The sequence below is a fragment of the Cucumis sativus genome, chromosome 1 (genome assembly GCF_000004075.3).
Source record: "Cucumis sativus cultivar 9930 chromosome 1, Cucumber_9930_V3, whole genome shotgun sequence".
Classification (NCBI taxonomy): domain Eukaryota; kingdom Viridiplantae; phylum Streptophyta; class Magnoliopsida; order Cucurbitales; family Cucurbitaceae; genus Cucumis; species Cucumis sativus.
This window is the reverse complement of record NC_026655.2, coordinates 2,155,913-2,172,425: the sequence shown is the minus strand read 5'-3', so window position 1 is coordinate 2,172,425 and position 16,513 is coordinate 2,155,913. Positions and strand designations below refer to the sequence as shown.

At 30.3% G+C, this 16,513-nt stretch overlaps 3 protein-coding genes across 4 annotated transcripts; 1 reads left to right on the top strand and 2 right to left on the bottom strand.

The window, feature by feature from the left end:
- Positions 1 to 811: 811 nt before the first annotated feature.
- On the bottom strand, positions 812 to 2,412 carry LOC101222462 (probable calcium-binding protein CML15). 2 transcript variants are annotated; one of them, XM_004138289.3, is made up of 2 exons: positions 1,667 to 2,412; positions 812 to 1,164 (listed from the first exon to the last, which is right to left on the bottom strand). In XM_004138289.3, the coding sequence occupies exon 1, from the start codon at positions 2,156 to 2,158 to the stop codon at positions 1,676 to 1,678; it is 483 nt and encodes a 160-aa protein (XP_004138337.2). In that variant the 5' UTR covers positions 2,159 to 2,412; the 3' UTR covers positions 812 to 1,164; positions 1,667 to 1,675. The 2 variants fall into 2 exon arrangements, with proteins under 2 accessions (XP_004138337.2, XP_031741380.1); XM_031885520.1 differs by having other exon boundaries at positions 812 to 1,160.
- A 4,318-nt stretch (positions 2,413 to 6,730) lies between these two features.
- LOC101222225 lies at positions 6,731 to 7,933 on the top strand. Its single transcript, XM_004138288.1, has one exon. It carries the CDS (start codon positions 6,731 to 6,733, stop codon positions 7,931 to 7,933), a length of 1,203 nt encoding a protein of 400 aa, XP_004138336.1.
- Positions 7,934 to 14,454: 6,521 nt separating this feature from the next.
- LOC101221985 (ethylene-responsive transcription factor ERN2) lies at positions 14,455 to 15,054 on the bottom strand. Its single transcript, XM_031881298.1, has one exon. The coding sequence runs from the start codon at positions 15,052 to 15,054 to the stop codon at positions 14,455 to 14,457; it is 600 nt and encodes a 199-aa protein (XP_031737158.1).
- Positions 15,055 to 16,513: the final 1,459 nt, after the last annotated feature.

Here is a 16,513-nt window from a genome sequence, read left to right as displayed (position 1 = left end):
TTTTTTTTCTACTTAAATTTGTTCTAGGTTGGAAAGTTGCAATATGAGATCATTCCAATTGTGTTTAGTAGGTTCCTAACTCGTGGTCTTTTAATAGGGGATTTAAAGAATGTACTTTTTTTTCCCAAAATTATTAAATGTTAACTATTTAATAGTTTGGTGGTTAACTATTGAACAATGTTAAGTAATCTTCATCCTTTTTTTCTTTTTTTTTTAAAGAAAAGGAACATTGTTAAGTTGGTGGTGTGAAGAATGTCATTAAATGTACATTATTGAATTGAAAATTAATAGCACCACATTGTGTAATTGTCTATATAAGTTTTGAATATTGATTAAAAGCTTAAAAATATCTTTCAACTTTGTTTTTTAATTCAAAATTATCGAGTCTTTCTTTAGATCGATGGCCAAATATTTTATTTATTCATTTATTGTAGATAAAGATGAAACATTCAACTTTATAGCAAATATTTTTTAAAAATTACAAATATAGCAACAATTGAACAATTAGGAGTTTATTGATAGACATATGTGGTTTCAATTACTATACTTATTCTTACCAACTTGTGATTTGGTTGTCGATGTATTGAGTGGTTGATTATATTATGAGTGTTAATCGGAGGAAATAGGATCAAGGGTTGACTTCCCTATCTATGTCCTCATCTCCTAAACTATTCTTTATTCTTACTTAAACTTAAAAACTTATTTCATGGAAATTTCGTAGGAGTAAGCTTTTTCTATTATAAAACTAGTAATTTAAAGTTTTAATTTTGATTAGACTACATCTAATTTTAACATTGCATGAACTAAAACGTTGGTAATGGTCAATGAATACCATCAATAAAATATTAATTATTCAATCATTTAATTTTGAGAATCAAAACACATTAATTTCGTCGTCCAAGGTGTTCCCATCACACTCCAAAAGTGGGTTCTTATCTGAAAATTTGTATCCCCTCATAGCTCAAGAACACAACACATTACCCACTCGATTGGATAAAACAAAACAAGTTCTGGGTTGGCATTCACGAGACGATTCAATTCGAGTTTTTTCATGGAATAATGCTCGTATATATATATTGAGCTTGTGTGTAGTGGTATTGAGCATGCTCTTGAGCCATAGATATGGTCGACGATGGAACGAAGAACTGACTTTTCTACAACTGTCTAAACAATAAGATATAAGATTATCTTCAAGGAGAGTTTGATGTGATAGTTCATAAAGTTCATGTTAAATTTAAATCCATAATGAGTAAACATAAAAGAAAACAAAAATCTGCATTAGAATCTTCTTGGTAAAAAAAAAAATGAATCACAAAAAAAAAAAACGGCTCTATTGTTATCTGTATTTAAAAAAGATCTTTTTCGGAAGATAAAACAAAGTGAAATGAAAATTTGTTGAAGATGACAGGAGATTTAGATGGGAAAGAAAAAGTTCAGAAGTTTGTTAGGATGAATTAATATCAAACGCTATGTTAATGGAAGATTCTAAGATGATGGCGGGGCGGGGCGGGGCGGGGCGTTGGTGCTTGTTGATTAGATAAGAGTGAGGGAAAACTTTTGATAATTATATTACACTTTCAAATTGAAGAGAAGAAGAAGAAGAGGAGGAAGGAGGAAGGAGGAAGAAGAAGAAGAGGAGGAAGGAGGAAGAAGAAATGATTCTGACCTAATTCACTCAAGAAATTGCAAGCCCTAGAAAATCAGCGGCAGATTTAGCCATTACAGATGCAAATTCATTGAAGCTAATGACTCCATCGCCATCCGTATCTGCTTCCTTCATCATCTCCGTTAATTCTCTGTACGTCAATGGCTGTCCCATTTTCGCCATAGATCCCGCCAGTTCCGCCGCTGTTATATATCCATTCCCATCTCGATCGAACGAACGGAAAACCTCCAGAAGTTGCGTTTGATTTACCATTACCTCTTCATTGAAATCCGGCATAATCGCTGTCACCAATTCATCAAACTCAACAGATCCATTACCATTCGAATCCATATTAGCAAGAAGAACATGGATTTGATCACCGGATGGCTTCAAACCAAGAGATCGAAGCAATGCCGCTAATTCAAGAATTGTAAGACTTCCGTCTGAATCCATGTCAAATCGTGCAAAAATGTCTCGTAATTGATTAAGCTGCTCAACTGCTAGTGCAGCCATTATCGGGGATTCCACAAATGACGAACACAATGCTATTGATTCATAAACAAACAGAGAAAGAAAAAAATAATAAAATAATTGCAAAACAGCCAGCGACGGAGACGGCGACGGCGACGGAGCAAAACAAGAGAGATTTGTGTATTTGAATCTGGAGGAGGAATTTGGCGGTGGCCGATGTGGGAATATTTGTATTGTGTTAAAATTAGCAAAGCGTGTGGGTCGGTGGAGAGCCCTTTCTTCTATTTTATTTTTATTCTTTTTTATCCATTCGCTCTTTTTCCCTATCATCAATTTTCCCCCTTTTATTATTTAATAAAATTATGGGAAAAAAATTAAAATCTTTTTCTCTTTTCTTGGAAATTGTCTTTCTCTTTATTTATATACATATATATATTTGCATGGGTGTTTATGAGTTGGATTTGGCTAATTAATAAATATTTAGTGGTTATAGTTTATGTTTAGTCTTTGCTATAAAACTCTATTCATTAGATGTTGATTTGACAGTACACATTGTTGTTTCTTTGTATTATTGTTTTAGTAAATTTCTCTATTTAGAGTTTTTATTTACAAGTCAATTATGTTTCATGACTAATTTTATTTATTATTATTATTTATGTATGTTAGTTGAATGTTGGTCAATGGTATAAAATTTTATTAACCCAAAATTATTACAACTTTGATTCTCATTTTTTTTGTATATAATATTTGTGTATGGAAAGAAAATCAAAGGGTTCTTTTCTTCTTCCTTCAAGTACTTCAACTTACTATCACATGGGGGTGGCAAATGATAGGGTTGTGACTGTGAAATCCATGTGCTTCAAACATTCATGTTTGATTATTTTGACTCAAAACTATTTCTTCTTCTCTTTTAAAATTTTCTTTTTAATAGAGTACTTCAAAATATACTCACAAAAATAAGCTAGGGTTCACTGTTTTTTAATAATACTCCCGTTATTTACTTTAACTATATACTTTTCGATAGTTGTATAAATGTATTCTATGGTTCGAATCTCCATCATACTTTCAATTGTTTGCCTAGATCATCCATCAATTTTTTGTATTTAGAGTTGTTTAGATTATTTTAGAGTTTGTTAAGATTTTTTTTCTCGGCAAAACCACATTGTATTTATTTTGGATTGATTATTTTAGATTTTTGGCCTTATTATTATTATTAACCAAAAGGGTTGTGGAAGAGGGACACGACTAATACAAGAGAAGTGGAATTTAGATAAAATGAAGCTAAATTTAATATATTGTAATATAACACTTCAAAATTTATATTAAAAATACTAAAACCAATAATGTGAGTGGGACACGCCCTTGGCCTCTTAATAAATCCATCCGTGCTTAATGGATATATATCTATCCATTCTATTTTAAACTTTTAAGCATGTTAGAAACTTTTATTTATAAATATTGATTTAGTAGAGAAGGTAAATTAATACAAATATTTAAATGTGGGATTTATAGATATGAAATTGAAATTTTAAATTATACTACAAATCAAGTTTAGATAAAAAAAAAAAAAGATCTTCCCAAAAAAAATAGAAACTATAATATGATTTTTATATTAAAAATATAATAAATATGGAAGATCAACGGATGAGTAGTTAAATAATGAGTAAATTATGGGATTGTGCTTCCACATACATAGCGATTTCTTACCAAAGAGAAAGCCAAAACCAAAGCTCTAATGATATTTGTTTTATCTTAACAAACCCTAATTATTGGTTTTGGTTCATGAGATGGAGAAGATGGAGAAAATGATTTGTGAGAGTAAAAAGATGATCATGGATTGGGGAAGACTTCCAACTTGTATTGGTACAACAATCTTCTCTAAACTTGTTATCTCCGATTTACCTATTTGTAGGTTAGTATGTAAAACTTGGAATCATACAGTTTTGGATTATGCTTCTGCTCCTCAATTTCAATGTCTTACTGGTGCTTTGCTTATCTGCACACATGATGAAGCTATTAGCATCGTCGATGACAGTTTTAAACTTAAATGCAATGCCAAAATGCAATGCATGAATTTTGATTCCAGAAAGCATTTGCATGCAAATTTGGATTTGGAATTGGAATTGATGAAATCTCCATCGTTATTGTTTGATGGCAATCGGAGTATCCATATAATAAATCAATGCAATGGGTTGTTGTACATTATCACCGTTGATTATGAGTGTCATGGCATGATTAATCATGAAATATTTAACCCTATGACTAATGAGTTCCTTCAAGTTCCCTGGACCGATGAATATAGATATGATGCGATTGGATTTGGTTGTAGCACTTCTACAAAACAATACAAATTGTTTAGAGTTAGAACCACTTTGCCTAATGAAGCATTTAGGAAAAGAATGGAAATTGATGTTTTGAGGTTTGGCAACGACAACAAATGGAGATCCCTACCTTTCTTTCAGCCTTCATCATCTCACAAATTTGTTTGCAGTGCGTATTTGAATGGAGTCATCTATTGGTTGGGAAAACTAAAACGTGATAGAAACAAGGTTGTCATATATGCTCTTGATGTTGAAACGGAAAAATTTGAATCGAGTACTATTTTGGAAGTTGGCCGGATTAACCAAGAGATCTTGAACATTTATAATTTTAATAAGACCATTTATGCAACCTTCATAACTTTGGTCGATGCAACTTATAAGTACCCGATTCAAATTTGGAAGATGCAAGGAAAAAATTCATGGAGTATTCAAGAAGTACTTAATAATGACACACCAAATGATCATTCCAGAGACCTTGCAATCATCAAAGAAGCCTTTGAAGATAGAGAGCACATGGTCAATTTTCGAATTTTTTGCTTCTCTAATTCTATCTTTGGGAGGATGAGGAAGAAAATCGTATCATGGTATCAAGAGGAAAGAAGTATTTGGAAAATAGAATCCTTGAATTTTGGTTCTCTATCAAACATTTTGGCAGGAGATAGTCAAGATTGATAACAAAATTATTATTTTTTAACTTTTAGAAGATTATATTATATATATGCACTCTTTATTGAATTCTAGCATCCCCAAGAATTTATAAGTATGAACCACCTTTAGCTAAGATTTAAGTTTCTTCAAAGATATTGTTTGTCTTTCTACTTTAAATAATTAATCAGCCTATGAACATTTAAGTTTTTCTTTTATTTTTCAAGTTTTGCAATATGCTCACGTGCCATAACTCATTTTATATTGAATAACAAATTGGACATATTAATGAAATTCTTCAAAAATAAAAAATCTAACTATTTTTTTAGTAGAAATAACTTCAAAGTATTAAACTTTTAACAAAGGAACTCCAAAATTCATGACAAATTAAAGAAATATTTTTGTTAACAAGTTCAATATTAATACTTAAATACAACAAGTATGTTACTAGCCATCACATTGTTTATGAATCATGTTATATTTGTGTTTTTGTTTATTTATATCGTAAATTTTTTACTAAGAAAGAGTTGCCAAATATAGCGATGTTCTATTTAATTACGACAAACTTCACAATTCTATCAATAAAAATTTATTATGATTATACAAATTCTCACTATAAATTGATAATCATGATCTAAATGTTTAAATTAGGAGTCTTTATGTTTAGATCAATAGATTTATATAAATTTTGAAGGATTATGTCGCACAATGAATAAAAAATTAAGAAGTAAAAAAGGAATATTATTAGTTAAAATCATCCTTTTCAAATTTTTTAGATATTTTAGAATTAATTTTATATTAAATTATTATTTTGATTTATATATTTCAAATATATCAAATTTTATTGGGATATAGGTTAAAGTTTAAATTAGAGTAAAACCATTTCCCTTCACAATTTTCATTTTATGATCAATAATTTCAAAATACTCACATAAATACATTACACATAACTTCATTATCTTCTTTTATATTTATTTACTTCAACTAATCATAAAAAACTCTATGGATTGAATCTCTACTCTTCAACTGTTTTACTAAAAAAAATACATACATCCATAAAAGGGATCATAAATTATATATTATTTTTTTTTAAAAAATTCAAATACATTTTTACCACAATCTAAATCAATAATTTTTTTTTTGTATTTCAAGCTGTTTAGATTATTTTGAGAGTTTGTTAAGATTTCTTTTCTCTAAAAAAACCACATTATATTTTTATCTTGGATTTAAAATTTTAGATTATTTTAGATTTTTTACCAATTAATAATAATAATAATATTATTATTAATCTGCAGTTTCTTTTCAATTTCTATTTTCTCTTCATTATGAATATTGATTTAATAGAAAATACGTAAATCGATACAATTATTAAATTTGAGATTTCTAAAAATGAAATTCAAATTATAAATTGATATATACTACATTAGAGTAAAAAAATTAAAAAATAAACTCTTTTTTAATAAAAAAAGTTTGAAACTATAAGATGATTTTTATGAAAGGTCATCGGATGAGTAGTTAAAGAATGAGTACAATACGGGATTGTGTTTCCACATACATAGCGATATCTTAACAAAGAGAGAACCAAAACCAAAGCTAATGATATTAGTTCTATCTTAACAAAACCTAATTATTGGTTTTGTTTCATGAGATGGAGAAGATGGAGAAAATGATTTGTGAGAGTAAGAAGATGATCATGGATTGGGGAAGACTTCCAACTTGTATTGGTACAACAATCTTCTCTAAACTTGTTATCTCCAATTTACCTATTTGTAGGTTAGTCTGTAGAACTTGGAATCATATAGTTTTGGATTATGCTTCTGCTACTCAATTTCAATGTCTTACTACGGCTTTGCTTATCTGCACAAATGATGAAGCTATTAGTTTCTTGGATGATAGTTCTAAAGTTAATTGCAATGCCACAATGCAATGCATGGATTTTGATTCCAGAAAGCATTTGCATGCAAACTTTGATTTGGATTCCGAACTGATGAAATCTCCATCGTTATTGTTTGATGGCAATTGGAGTATCCATATAATAAGCCAATGCAATGGATTGTTGTACGTTATCACGAATAATTATGAATATCATGGCTTGTATAATCATGGCATATTTAATCCTATGACGAATGAGTTCATTCAAATTCCTTGGCATGATGAATATGGATATGATGTGATTGGATTTGGTTGTGGCATTTCCACAAAGCAATACAAATTGTTTAGAGTTAGAACCACTTTTCCTAGAGGAGGAGAAGGGAGGAAAGGAATGGAAATGGATGTGTTGAGGTTTGGTAACGACAACAAATGGAGATACCTACCTTTTCTGCCTTCACCATCTCACGTCTTTGTTTGCAGTGCGTATTTGAATGGAGTGATCTATTGGTTGGGAAAAGTAGAAGCTAAAGAGAACGAGGTGGTCATACATGCTTTTGATGTTGAAACTGAAAAATTTGAATCAAGTACTATTTTGGATGTCGGTCTAGTTGACCAAGAGTCCTTGAACCTTTATAAATTTAAAGAAACCATTTATGCAACCTTCATCGAGATGACTTATGATTCCATTCAAGTATGGAAGATGCAAGAGAAAGGTTCATGGATTCCGGAAGTACTTGTTATGGATGACATACCAAATCATTGGAGAGACCTTACGATCATTGAAGCCTTAGAAGATAGAGAGACGATCTTGTGCATGGTCAATTTTCGATTTTTTTGCTTCTATAATTCTATCTTTGGGAGGAGGAGGAAGAAGGTCATACCAAGGTATCGAGAGAAAACAAGGTTTCGAAGTATATGGAAAATAGAATCCTTGAATTTTGGTTCTTTATCAAATATTTTGTCGGGTGAATGTCAATAAGAAGATTATATATTATATATACTCTTCGACAAAAGCATGGGTTTTTATTTAATTGAACTATGAATTGCTACCATCCCTAAGAATTTATAAGCTTTTTAGCTAAGATTTAAGTTTCTCCAACAATTTGTTTGTCTTTTATTTTAGAAAACTAATTAGCCTATAAACATTTATAGATTTCTTTACTTTTTCTTTCTGTTTATAATTTAGAATATTAAAAAAATTTGTTTTTATTTTTCTAGATCTGCCTCATGGGTGACACAACTCTGTTTTGTTAGAATATCTTATATTATCTAATAACTAAGTACAGGCTTCACTCACCAGTTTAGAATTTGAATATTTAGTATGTTTAATTATTTATGGTTATTTATTACTAGTGTTTACCTAAATATATTTGATTTTGATATTAACCATCAATTAAACAAATAAAAAAGGATTATGATGTGCGAGTATATATATATAAGATGGGATAAAATCTAGTGGTGTATTGTTGAGCGGGAGGGTGCTCTATCAAACGGTCTAAAAATTAACATTATCAAAGGTAAGTAACAAAAAAGGTAGGTACCGTTGTCTATTATTCGTAACGATTGCTATTATCTTAAAGGTAAGTGACAGGAAAGGTAACCATGATGCAACAAAATTCATAATTTGATCTATTACAAATTTTAAAGATTATCGTTTTATAATTACTCATAATAAAAAATGAATATTATTAGTCGAAATCATCCTTTTAAAAATTATTTAGAAAAACACGTTAAAATTAATTTTACATGAAAAATATTATTTTGATTTTTAATCAACTATGATGTTTTATTTGGATATAAATTATGAAAGGGTGAAGTTGAAATTAGAGAAATTGTTTTTTTTTAAAAAAGGACTTAATTTAGAAACAGAAAGAAAAATGAAAACGAAAAAGATTAGAAAAATGGAATGGAAATTAAATGGAGGACTAAATAAGGAAGGTAGAAGTAGGAACCGAGTGATTTTTTTAACCTTGAAGCGAAAGCGGGTGTAGTCTGCTACAGAATTATTGGACTGTCCGTTACTTCCGGCCATCAAATCTGCCGTTTCCTCTCTCCGGCGACCCATTTTCCGGTCATTCTCAGCCCTTGATTTCATGACGACTAAATCCCACCACTCACCCAACTCGACTCCATTTCTTCAACCATTTTATAACTCCCCAATTTCCCTTCACATTCTTCTTCCCTTTCCTTACCCATCCCATCTCTCTCTCTCTCTCTCTCTCTCTCTCTCTCTCTCTCTCACTTTCTGCGATTCCTCAATCTTCCTTTCCACTTTCTTTAAATTGATGGCAATGGGAATGGCGAAGCTGATTCAAATGGGTTCTCTCTCTTTCGTCCTTTCGTTTTTGTCTTTCATCTTTTTTTTTTTTTAGATCTGCCCAAACTTTTTACAATTCTTGATTTTGTTCGTTCTTGTTTTTTTATGGGTCTCTTTTCTTTTCCTTGTTTTTCTTGATTCAATGAGAGGTGGAGTCAGTGGAGGCAGCGGTTCATCGACCCCTTCTTGGGATTTGTACTGATTCGTATCACAAAAACACGAACCGGTCGATAAACCTCTGCATCCAGCGCTCTCTCTCGCTCTCAGTTCTTTTCCTCTTTTTTTTTTTTTTGTTTTTTGTTTTTGTTTTTTGATGTTCGATTAAATTTTAGGATAACTGGGAAAAAAGTGATCCTCTATTTTAGTTCGTTTCTTTGACCATCTGGGACCCCTTTGTGTTTCTGTCTGCATCTTTTGATTAATTAGACATAAGGGTCAAGGGGATAACGAAAATTTTCTTCCTGTTTCTTCTTTGTGGAAGATGGGAATTTCACTTTGAGAGAAAATTGAAGAAGATTTTGTTTTGTAGTGTGATTTTCTTCGAAACTGACTCTTTTTTTTTCCCCTTCAATCTAGCTAGTTACAGATATATGGATGTGGATAAGAATAAAGGGATTGTTGGCAAGTCATGGTTTAACTTGGATTGTTTGGTTGGTTTGTTTGCAGCTCTAAATCTTTCCACCAATCAGATGGTATTATCCAATGGGATAGGATCATAGGGATTTAACGGAATGCTGTATTCAAATTAACTGGATGATATTGATTTTTTGCTTGTTTATCCTTCCCTTTGCTTGCTTTTCTTGATTTTGTTCAATATATGTCATCTCTTGGTTCTTGAACAGACACTCAGTTTTTTATTCTTCTGCTGATTAACAAATTTCCCTGCTTGTTTTTCAATTCAAACTTGCTCTTTTCTGACTCTCATTTTACTGGCTTATATGTTCTGGATTAGATTAGACACAAGTAGAACCATTCTTAGCTAGCTGTTTCGATAGGTGTTTATGCAAGTGTCTTTTCCTGTCCATTTGGTCTTATATGATGAAATACAATTCCTAATAAGGCTACGGGAATTGCTATGTCTTGATGGGGCAAATAAATACATTGCTTTAACTATTTGGGTTTTTTTTCATAAGTTTCCATTGATTATGAATTTGGAAATTACTCTGCAAAGATTCTTATGAACTGTAATTCTGTGTTTTTGATGCTTTCTGCGAAGAAACTTTCCCACTTTTTCAGATGTTGAAATATCCAAAAGTAGAGCATCCTGTTGCTTGTTCGGTTCGCTGTTTTAACCTTTTATGGTGGCATTTTGAAGAAGCAATGTCATTTTCTTCATTTTGCTCATTCTTGCATTTCAGTTTATAGGGAAGGGGGGGGCCAACTTTAATGAAAGATTCTAATGGATGACATGTTATAACAATTTTCAGCCTTCATTGTTGTGTTGAAAGTAACAGTTTGTGAAGTGCCAAGTTGCCATGCCAAAGGGAGGTATCAGATTCCTTTCATTAAAACAAACTGATGTTTGTGTAAATGAAATGAAGGCAGACTTTTGATTATTCTGGTGAAGCTTCTGATTTCTCAATACATAAATTTCATCAACAGTATATTCTGATTTTTTTTCTTTCTTCTTTCTATTTGATATTTTGAGCTTCACATCCTTTGTTTTTGACATTTCTTATCTTATTGGATTTTTTTATTTCTACTCTTGATCCTTTTTCCTTTTTCCCTTTTCCCTCCCCACATTAACTTGGCTAAATGGTTGTTTTTAATTTCCCTTATATTCCTATTGTGTTTTGGTAAGCTCATGTATATCTTGTCTAGAGCTGACCGTGGGATCAAACAACCAAGACCGACTAAATTGACAAGTTACAACGACAATTGTTGATAATGATTTGAAATTCTTGACAACCAACCAAAACCCTAAACCGATTTAATTGTCATGAACTTCATCTATTGTTATTTACAATATAGTTACTAATACAATTGTATATATATAACCGACCAAACCTAGTGATTGGTTAGTCTAAGACAACACACCTCTCTGAGATTGTTATTTCTTTTCTGGATAACTAAGCTACCTATCAATGGTCATCTATACATCGTAAGCTCAACTATCCTTACCGACAATTACTAAAGATATTTTGGTTGTGAGTCGAGGGATACATTTGGAATTTTAAATATACACTTGTGTAACCAAAACCAACATGCCAAAAGAGCGAGAAAATGAGAAAATGACAAGAAATATTTGCATACATTAAAATCAATATCAATGACCAATTGAGTAATTTAATAGACAAACTAACCCAAAAAGAATACATTTTAGTAATAGTTTTAGCACTCTTTCTCTTTATTGTCTATACATCCAACCAATCAAGGCTTAATTCATTGACATCATCAATGCTCACCGTTTTGGCCTTATAAGGCCAAACCAGCCACAAAATACCAATAAAAATAAAATAAATTGTCAAAATTGATGTGAACAATAAAACTTCAAAACTTCAACTATATATATATATACATACATATTATTATATATAAATTTATTGTACCCACTAATTTATAAACTATAATGTGAAAGACCAATAATTGATGAGATAATGAAAACGACGTCGGTGGATGGTGACAACTGATGTGTTGATTTTTTCAAAAATAAAAAGAGAAAGAAAATGACGACTATGCCCATCATGTTTCCAATTATGTTCAAATATTATGACAATGGCTTCTCACTTTCTCGAGGTGTCTTTTGTCAAAAAAATCAATTCCTAATCTTATGAGAGAGTATTATGGGACAATTTTTTGTCTTAAATCACTTCCATTCCTTTTATTCCTTTTGATTTGAAGTTTAACTTTTTAGATTAGGGATAATTGGCACAATCCTTCAATTTGTAACGTGTAGCTTTGTATTGAGCGAGTTTCTAAACTTCAAAAATGTCTATTGAATTTTTAAACTTTTACTTTCGTGGTTAATGATTCAATTTTTAGTGTTGTGTTATGGCGATTCTTCAAAATTCAAGAGATTTGTTTTTACAAAATATATAGTTGTAATTTATATTCATTTGATTATTCTTTTGTTTTTTGCCTTTGATTTTTTAAATTTGTTCCTATTTTCTTACCTCTCTTGTTTGTCAATATTTTCATTATTTCTAATTAAACACCCGATTTGTTTGATAAATTATAAACAAATAAACAAATATCTACTTTATAAGTTAATATACACGAATACGATCAAAGTTATAATTGATTGTTTATAATTATCATAAAATTAATAATTTTTTTGCTTTGATGATAGGTTGGGTGAGAAAACCAAACACACAATAACATCAAAGTTATGATCGTTTTAACAACAAATTATTAAATTTTTTTATTATGATTCACTTGGTGAAAGTATTTAAATTAAAACTTTATAGTGCTTACATACACATATACATACGTATAAATTTATTTTATTTTTCAACCATGGCCAACGTATCGATGTAATTTCTAAGTTGTTAGTTAAACTACTCTTACGGTTTTTTTAGTCGATGACAGTTAACAAAATTAATCTATAATTTCGAGATTAATAGTACAAACAATAACACCAATTGATTTATGCTCATTTTAGCTCCTCATAGTTTTGAAGGTTGTTAATGACGAATTTTCTCCTATCTCTCAAAATAATTTACACTTTTTAAAAAACTATTTACAACTAGTTATATATATATATATATATTAGCCTTTCATGGATGAGCTTGTCTTTACTTTTTTTTTTAATGAAAAAATGATTATGATTTATATATTAAAAATGATGCCTAAGTCATTAAATTAAGTTAATATTACATGTGGTTTATGCATAGTGGCAATTGAGATTTTTAATTGAGAAAAATTACAAAAAGACCATAGGTGATGATGTAGACAGCTTTAAAATGTGTGAAATAATTAGCATATTAACACCAACTTAAGACCAAACATTAAGATTATTTTAGATTAGTTTTTAAACCTTATTGAATTTCGAGATATTAAGATAATAATCTTTGTTTAAAAGTAACTTTAGAGACTAAAAATTATGTTAACCATAAGGTTTATTTTTTAGGGTTTGAGTATGTTCTTTTATCTATTTTCAAAATTGATTATCAAAAGTTAAAATATATATAATTAATCTTATGAAAACTCTTTTTTTTTTTCTTTTCTTTTACCATTCTCTAAATTCTTTCCTTATTAGTGCTATCAACTTAAATCAACAAATTTAATTAAATTTTATATCTAAAGTTTATCTTGTATGTTTCTTTTATGTGGAACGTCAAAAAAGCACTTTATAATTATACTATAATTAATAATACACTACTCATAAATTTAATAGTTATAATAATCTTAAAAACAGTCATTATAATCTTTTTATTTTTTCTTCTTTCTTTCTTGATTGACTAATAATTACATCCCAACCGTTTAAAGATTTTATATAGATTCTATCACTAATAGACTTAAAGAACTAAAACTAATATCTTATCCATCTAGTTATATTTAAATTCATCGACCTTCCTAAACGTAACTATAGTCTCAATAACTATCATGATCAATTCAATCAATAGTGGTCACCTACTTAAAAAATAACTTTCTATCAATTTTCTTAACATCCAAATGTTGTAGACAGACTGTCTTTGTGAGATTGAAGAAAAACGTAAGTTAGACTCAAACGTTCACGAATATATAAAAGAAAATAAAAACATAACCATGTCATACACACTCGTAACATTATTCATCAAGCAAACATAACCATAGTCTCAAAAATTATCTAAGAGATTATGACGGTCAGTTCAATCAATGGTGGTCACCTGATTGGAATTTAGTTTTATATGAGTTTTCTTAACATCAAAATGCTTAGAATTAGATGAATTGTCACGTGAGATTAGTGGCAGAACACTTAAGTTGACTCGAATACTAACGGATATATAAAAGAAATGAAAAGAAAAGAAAAGAAAAGCATAACCATGTCATACAGACTCATGACATGTAGGAAGTCAATTCTTTATTCTTCAGCTTCTCCACTAACACAGAATGGTAGCAACAATGGAAGAGAGAACTGTAATTTTACATGGACGAAACTACGTAGAATTAGAAATACAAACAGGTTCCCAACTAAAAAAACTACACTAAATCAAAGCTTAACATGAATTCATCAACATCATATATATCACTCCTTCCATACTTCACTTCTGAACATCAGAGCTAAAAGAAGGAGCTACAAACACAGAAGTATAAACTTTAGAACCTCCAAAAGAAAATCCACATCCACACCCTTTATTACTACTATTATTATTATTTTCAACCAAATTCGTTGAAGAACAGAAAATGGTATCTTCAACAACCGAATCAATACCCCCATTATTTCTCGATATCTGTTGTTGTTGATGACGACGACGATGATGATACTGATGATCAGTTGTTGATATCAAACGGCTTCTGTTTTTCATAAGAGCATGTTGAAGCAAACGACAGAGTTTAGGACTATGTTCAAACAATGAAGGAGTTTGTTCTTGATTAATGGTGGAATTGAAGAAGCCATGATGATAATCATATGAGAAATTTGTCTTTGCAGATCTTCCTCTGAGAAGCCTTGCAGCTCTGTCATAAGCCATGGCAGCATCTTCAGCTCTGTTGAAAGTTCCAAGCCACAGCCTAAGTTTCTGTGAGGAGACTTTGATTTCAGCAACCCATCTTCCTGAAGGGCGTTGTCTTACTCCAAGAAACCTTCTTCTTCCATGGTTGATCTCTTGATTTGGAGGTAGAGATGAAGAATTGGTAGCCATTAATGGAAAGAAAAAAGGTTTGGTTGGCAGCAGCAGGAGCTAGGTGTCAGCAAAATAGCATCCACTGAATATCATAGGCTGCAAAGGAATTTATAGAATGCTTCTAACTAAAAATTAAATTACTTGTTTATTGTCTTATTGGGGAGGTTCTTTCCCTTGGGTTGGGATCAGATCATGTGCATTTCCCTCTATCATTAAAATGATCTTCATCCTTTTTCTTATTGTTATATATATATATATAAAACCATGAGTGTCCATATTATCACAACTAATCTCATGCAACAACCCTTTTGACCTTACAACATTTAAGTCTCAAATGAAGCTTGTAGGAAATTAATTCCTAAGAAAGTGGTGACTAATGATAAATTTTCATTGTGTTATCTGTACTTTTATTCAAATACTATGGTAGGTAAGAAAATTTGCTAATGAATTGTGTATGAACAGTTGATTTAAGAAACAATACAGAAAAAAAGCATACGAAAATAACAAAGTAAAGTCTTTGTTTTTATAATTAATATTATTATTTTATTTTCTGAAATAGTTTTTATAAACTCTCTCTTGAAATAATAAGTATATATTATATAATATTGAAGAATAGGAAATTTTATACTCACAAAAAAAAAAAGAGAAACAATCTCTTTTCATGGAGTAAACACATACCAAAAGCTTAGTGGTGTCCAAGCCCTTAGTAGGACAACATTTCCCTTTTTATTTTAAAAAAAATCGATCATTATTTTTTTAAAACGTGTTTAAGCATTTGAAAAGTCATTCCAAATAGATTCAAACAAACTCGGAGAACCTTTAAATACATTTCTACACATTTATATTTACCTAAGGAGCAGTACTAAGATGCTACAAAAACCATGTAGGTGTCAGAAGCTAGTTCTTAAAATGACAGAGGAGAGATCAAAGTTACTATTGAGATTAGGTAAAATGATTATTGTTGTTAGCTAAAGAACTGATGTCCTTCAAAAACCATAATATATAAATTGGCAAACTAGTGTAGGAATATGGGTCCCTTAGCTTCTCTCTGTACTTGCTAATTTGGACAAGCAGAAAGCCTTAAGAGTGTAGGACAACCTAAGTACTTGCAGATTGATATCAACCTTGAAAAAGTTACCTTAAAACCTTCAGCTATTTTGTTGGATTGTATTAAAACAATGATCCTCTATTTCGATCACTTTGGTTATCTTGGAAACAAAAAAGTCAATCTAAACACACCCTTACCATTTATTAATAATCAATAATGGAAGGCTTACTTAGACTAATTTTCTAAGTGCTTAAAAAGTATTTTTCGAAGAAAATCCATCCAAATATGTTCAAGTAGTTGTTTGAGGAAAGATTTATAGATAAAAGGACGTGGTTGGATGAATTTATATCAATCAATAGAAAAAAGATGTGTTGAGAAGGAGGGATTATGGTATGTGTAAATAAGAAAGAGAGGGAGAGAGGGAATTAG

Coding starts and splice junctions, on each gene's coding strand:
- LOC101221985 (XM_031881298.1), bottom strand. CDS start 15,054: ATGGCTACCAATTCTTCATCTCTACCTCCAAATCAAGAGATCAACCAT.
- LOC101222462 (XM_004138289.3), bottom strand. CDS start 2,158: ATGGCTGCACTAGCAGTTGAGCAGCTTAATCAATTACGAGACATTTTT.
- LOC101222225 (XM_004138288.1), top strand. CDS start 6,731: ATGGAGAAGATGGAGAAAATGATTTGTGAGAGTAAGAAGATGATCATG.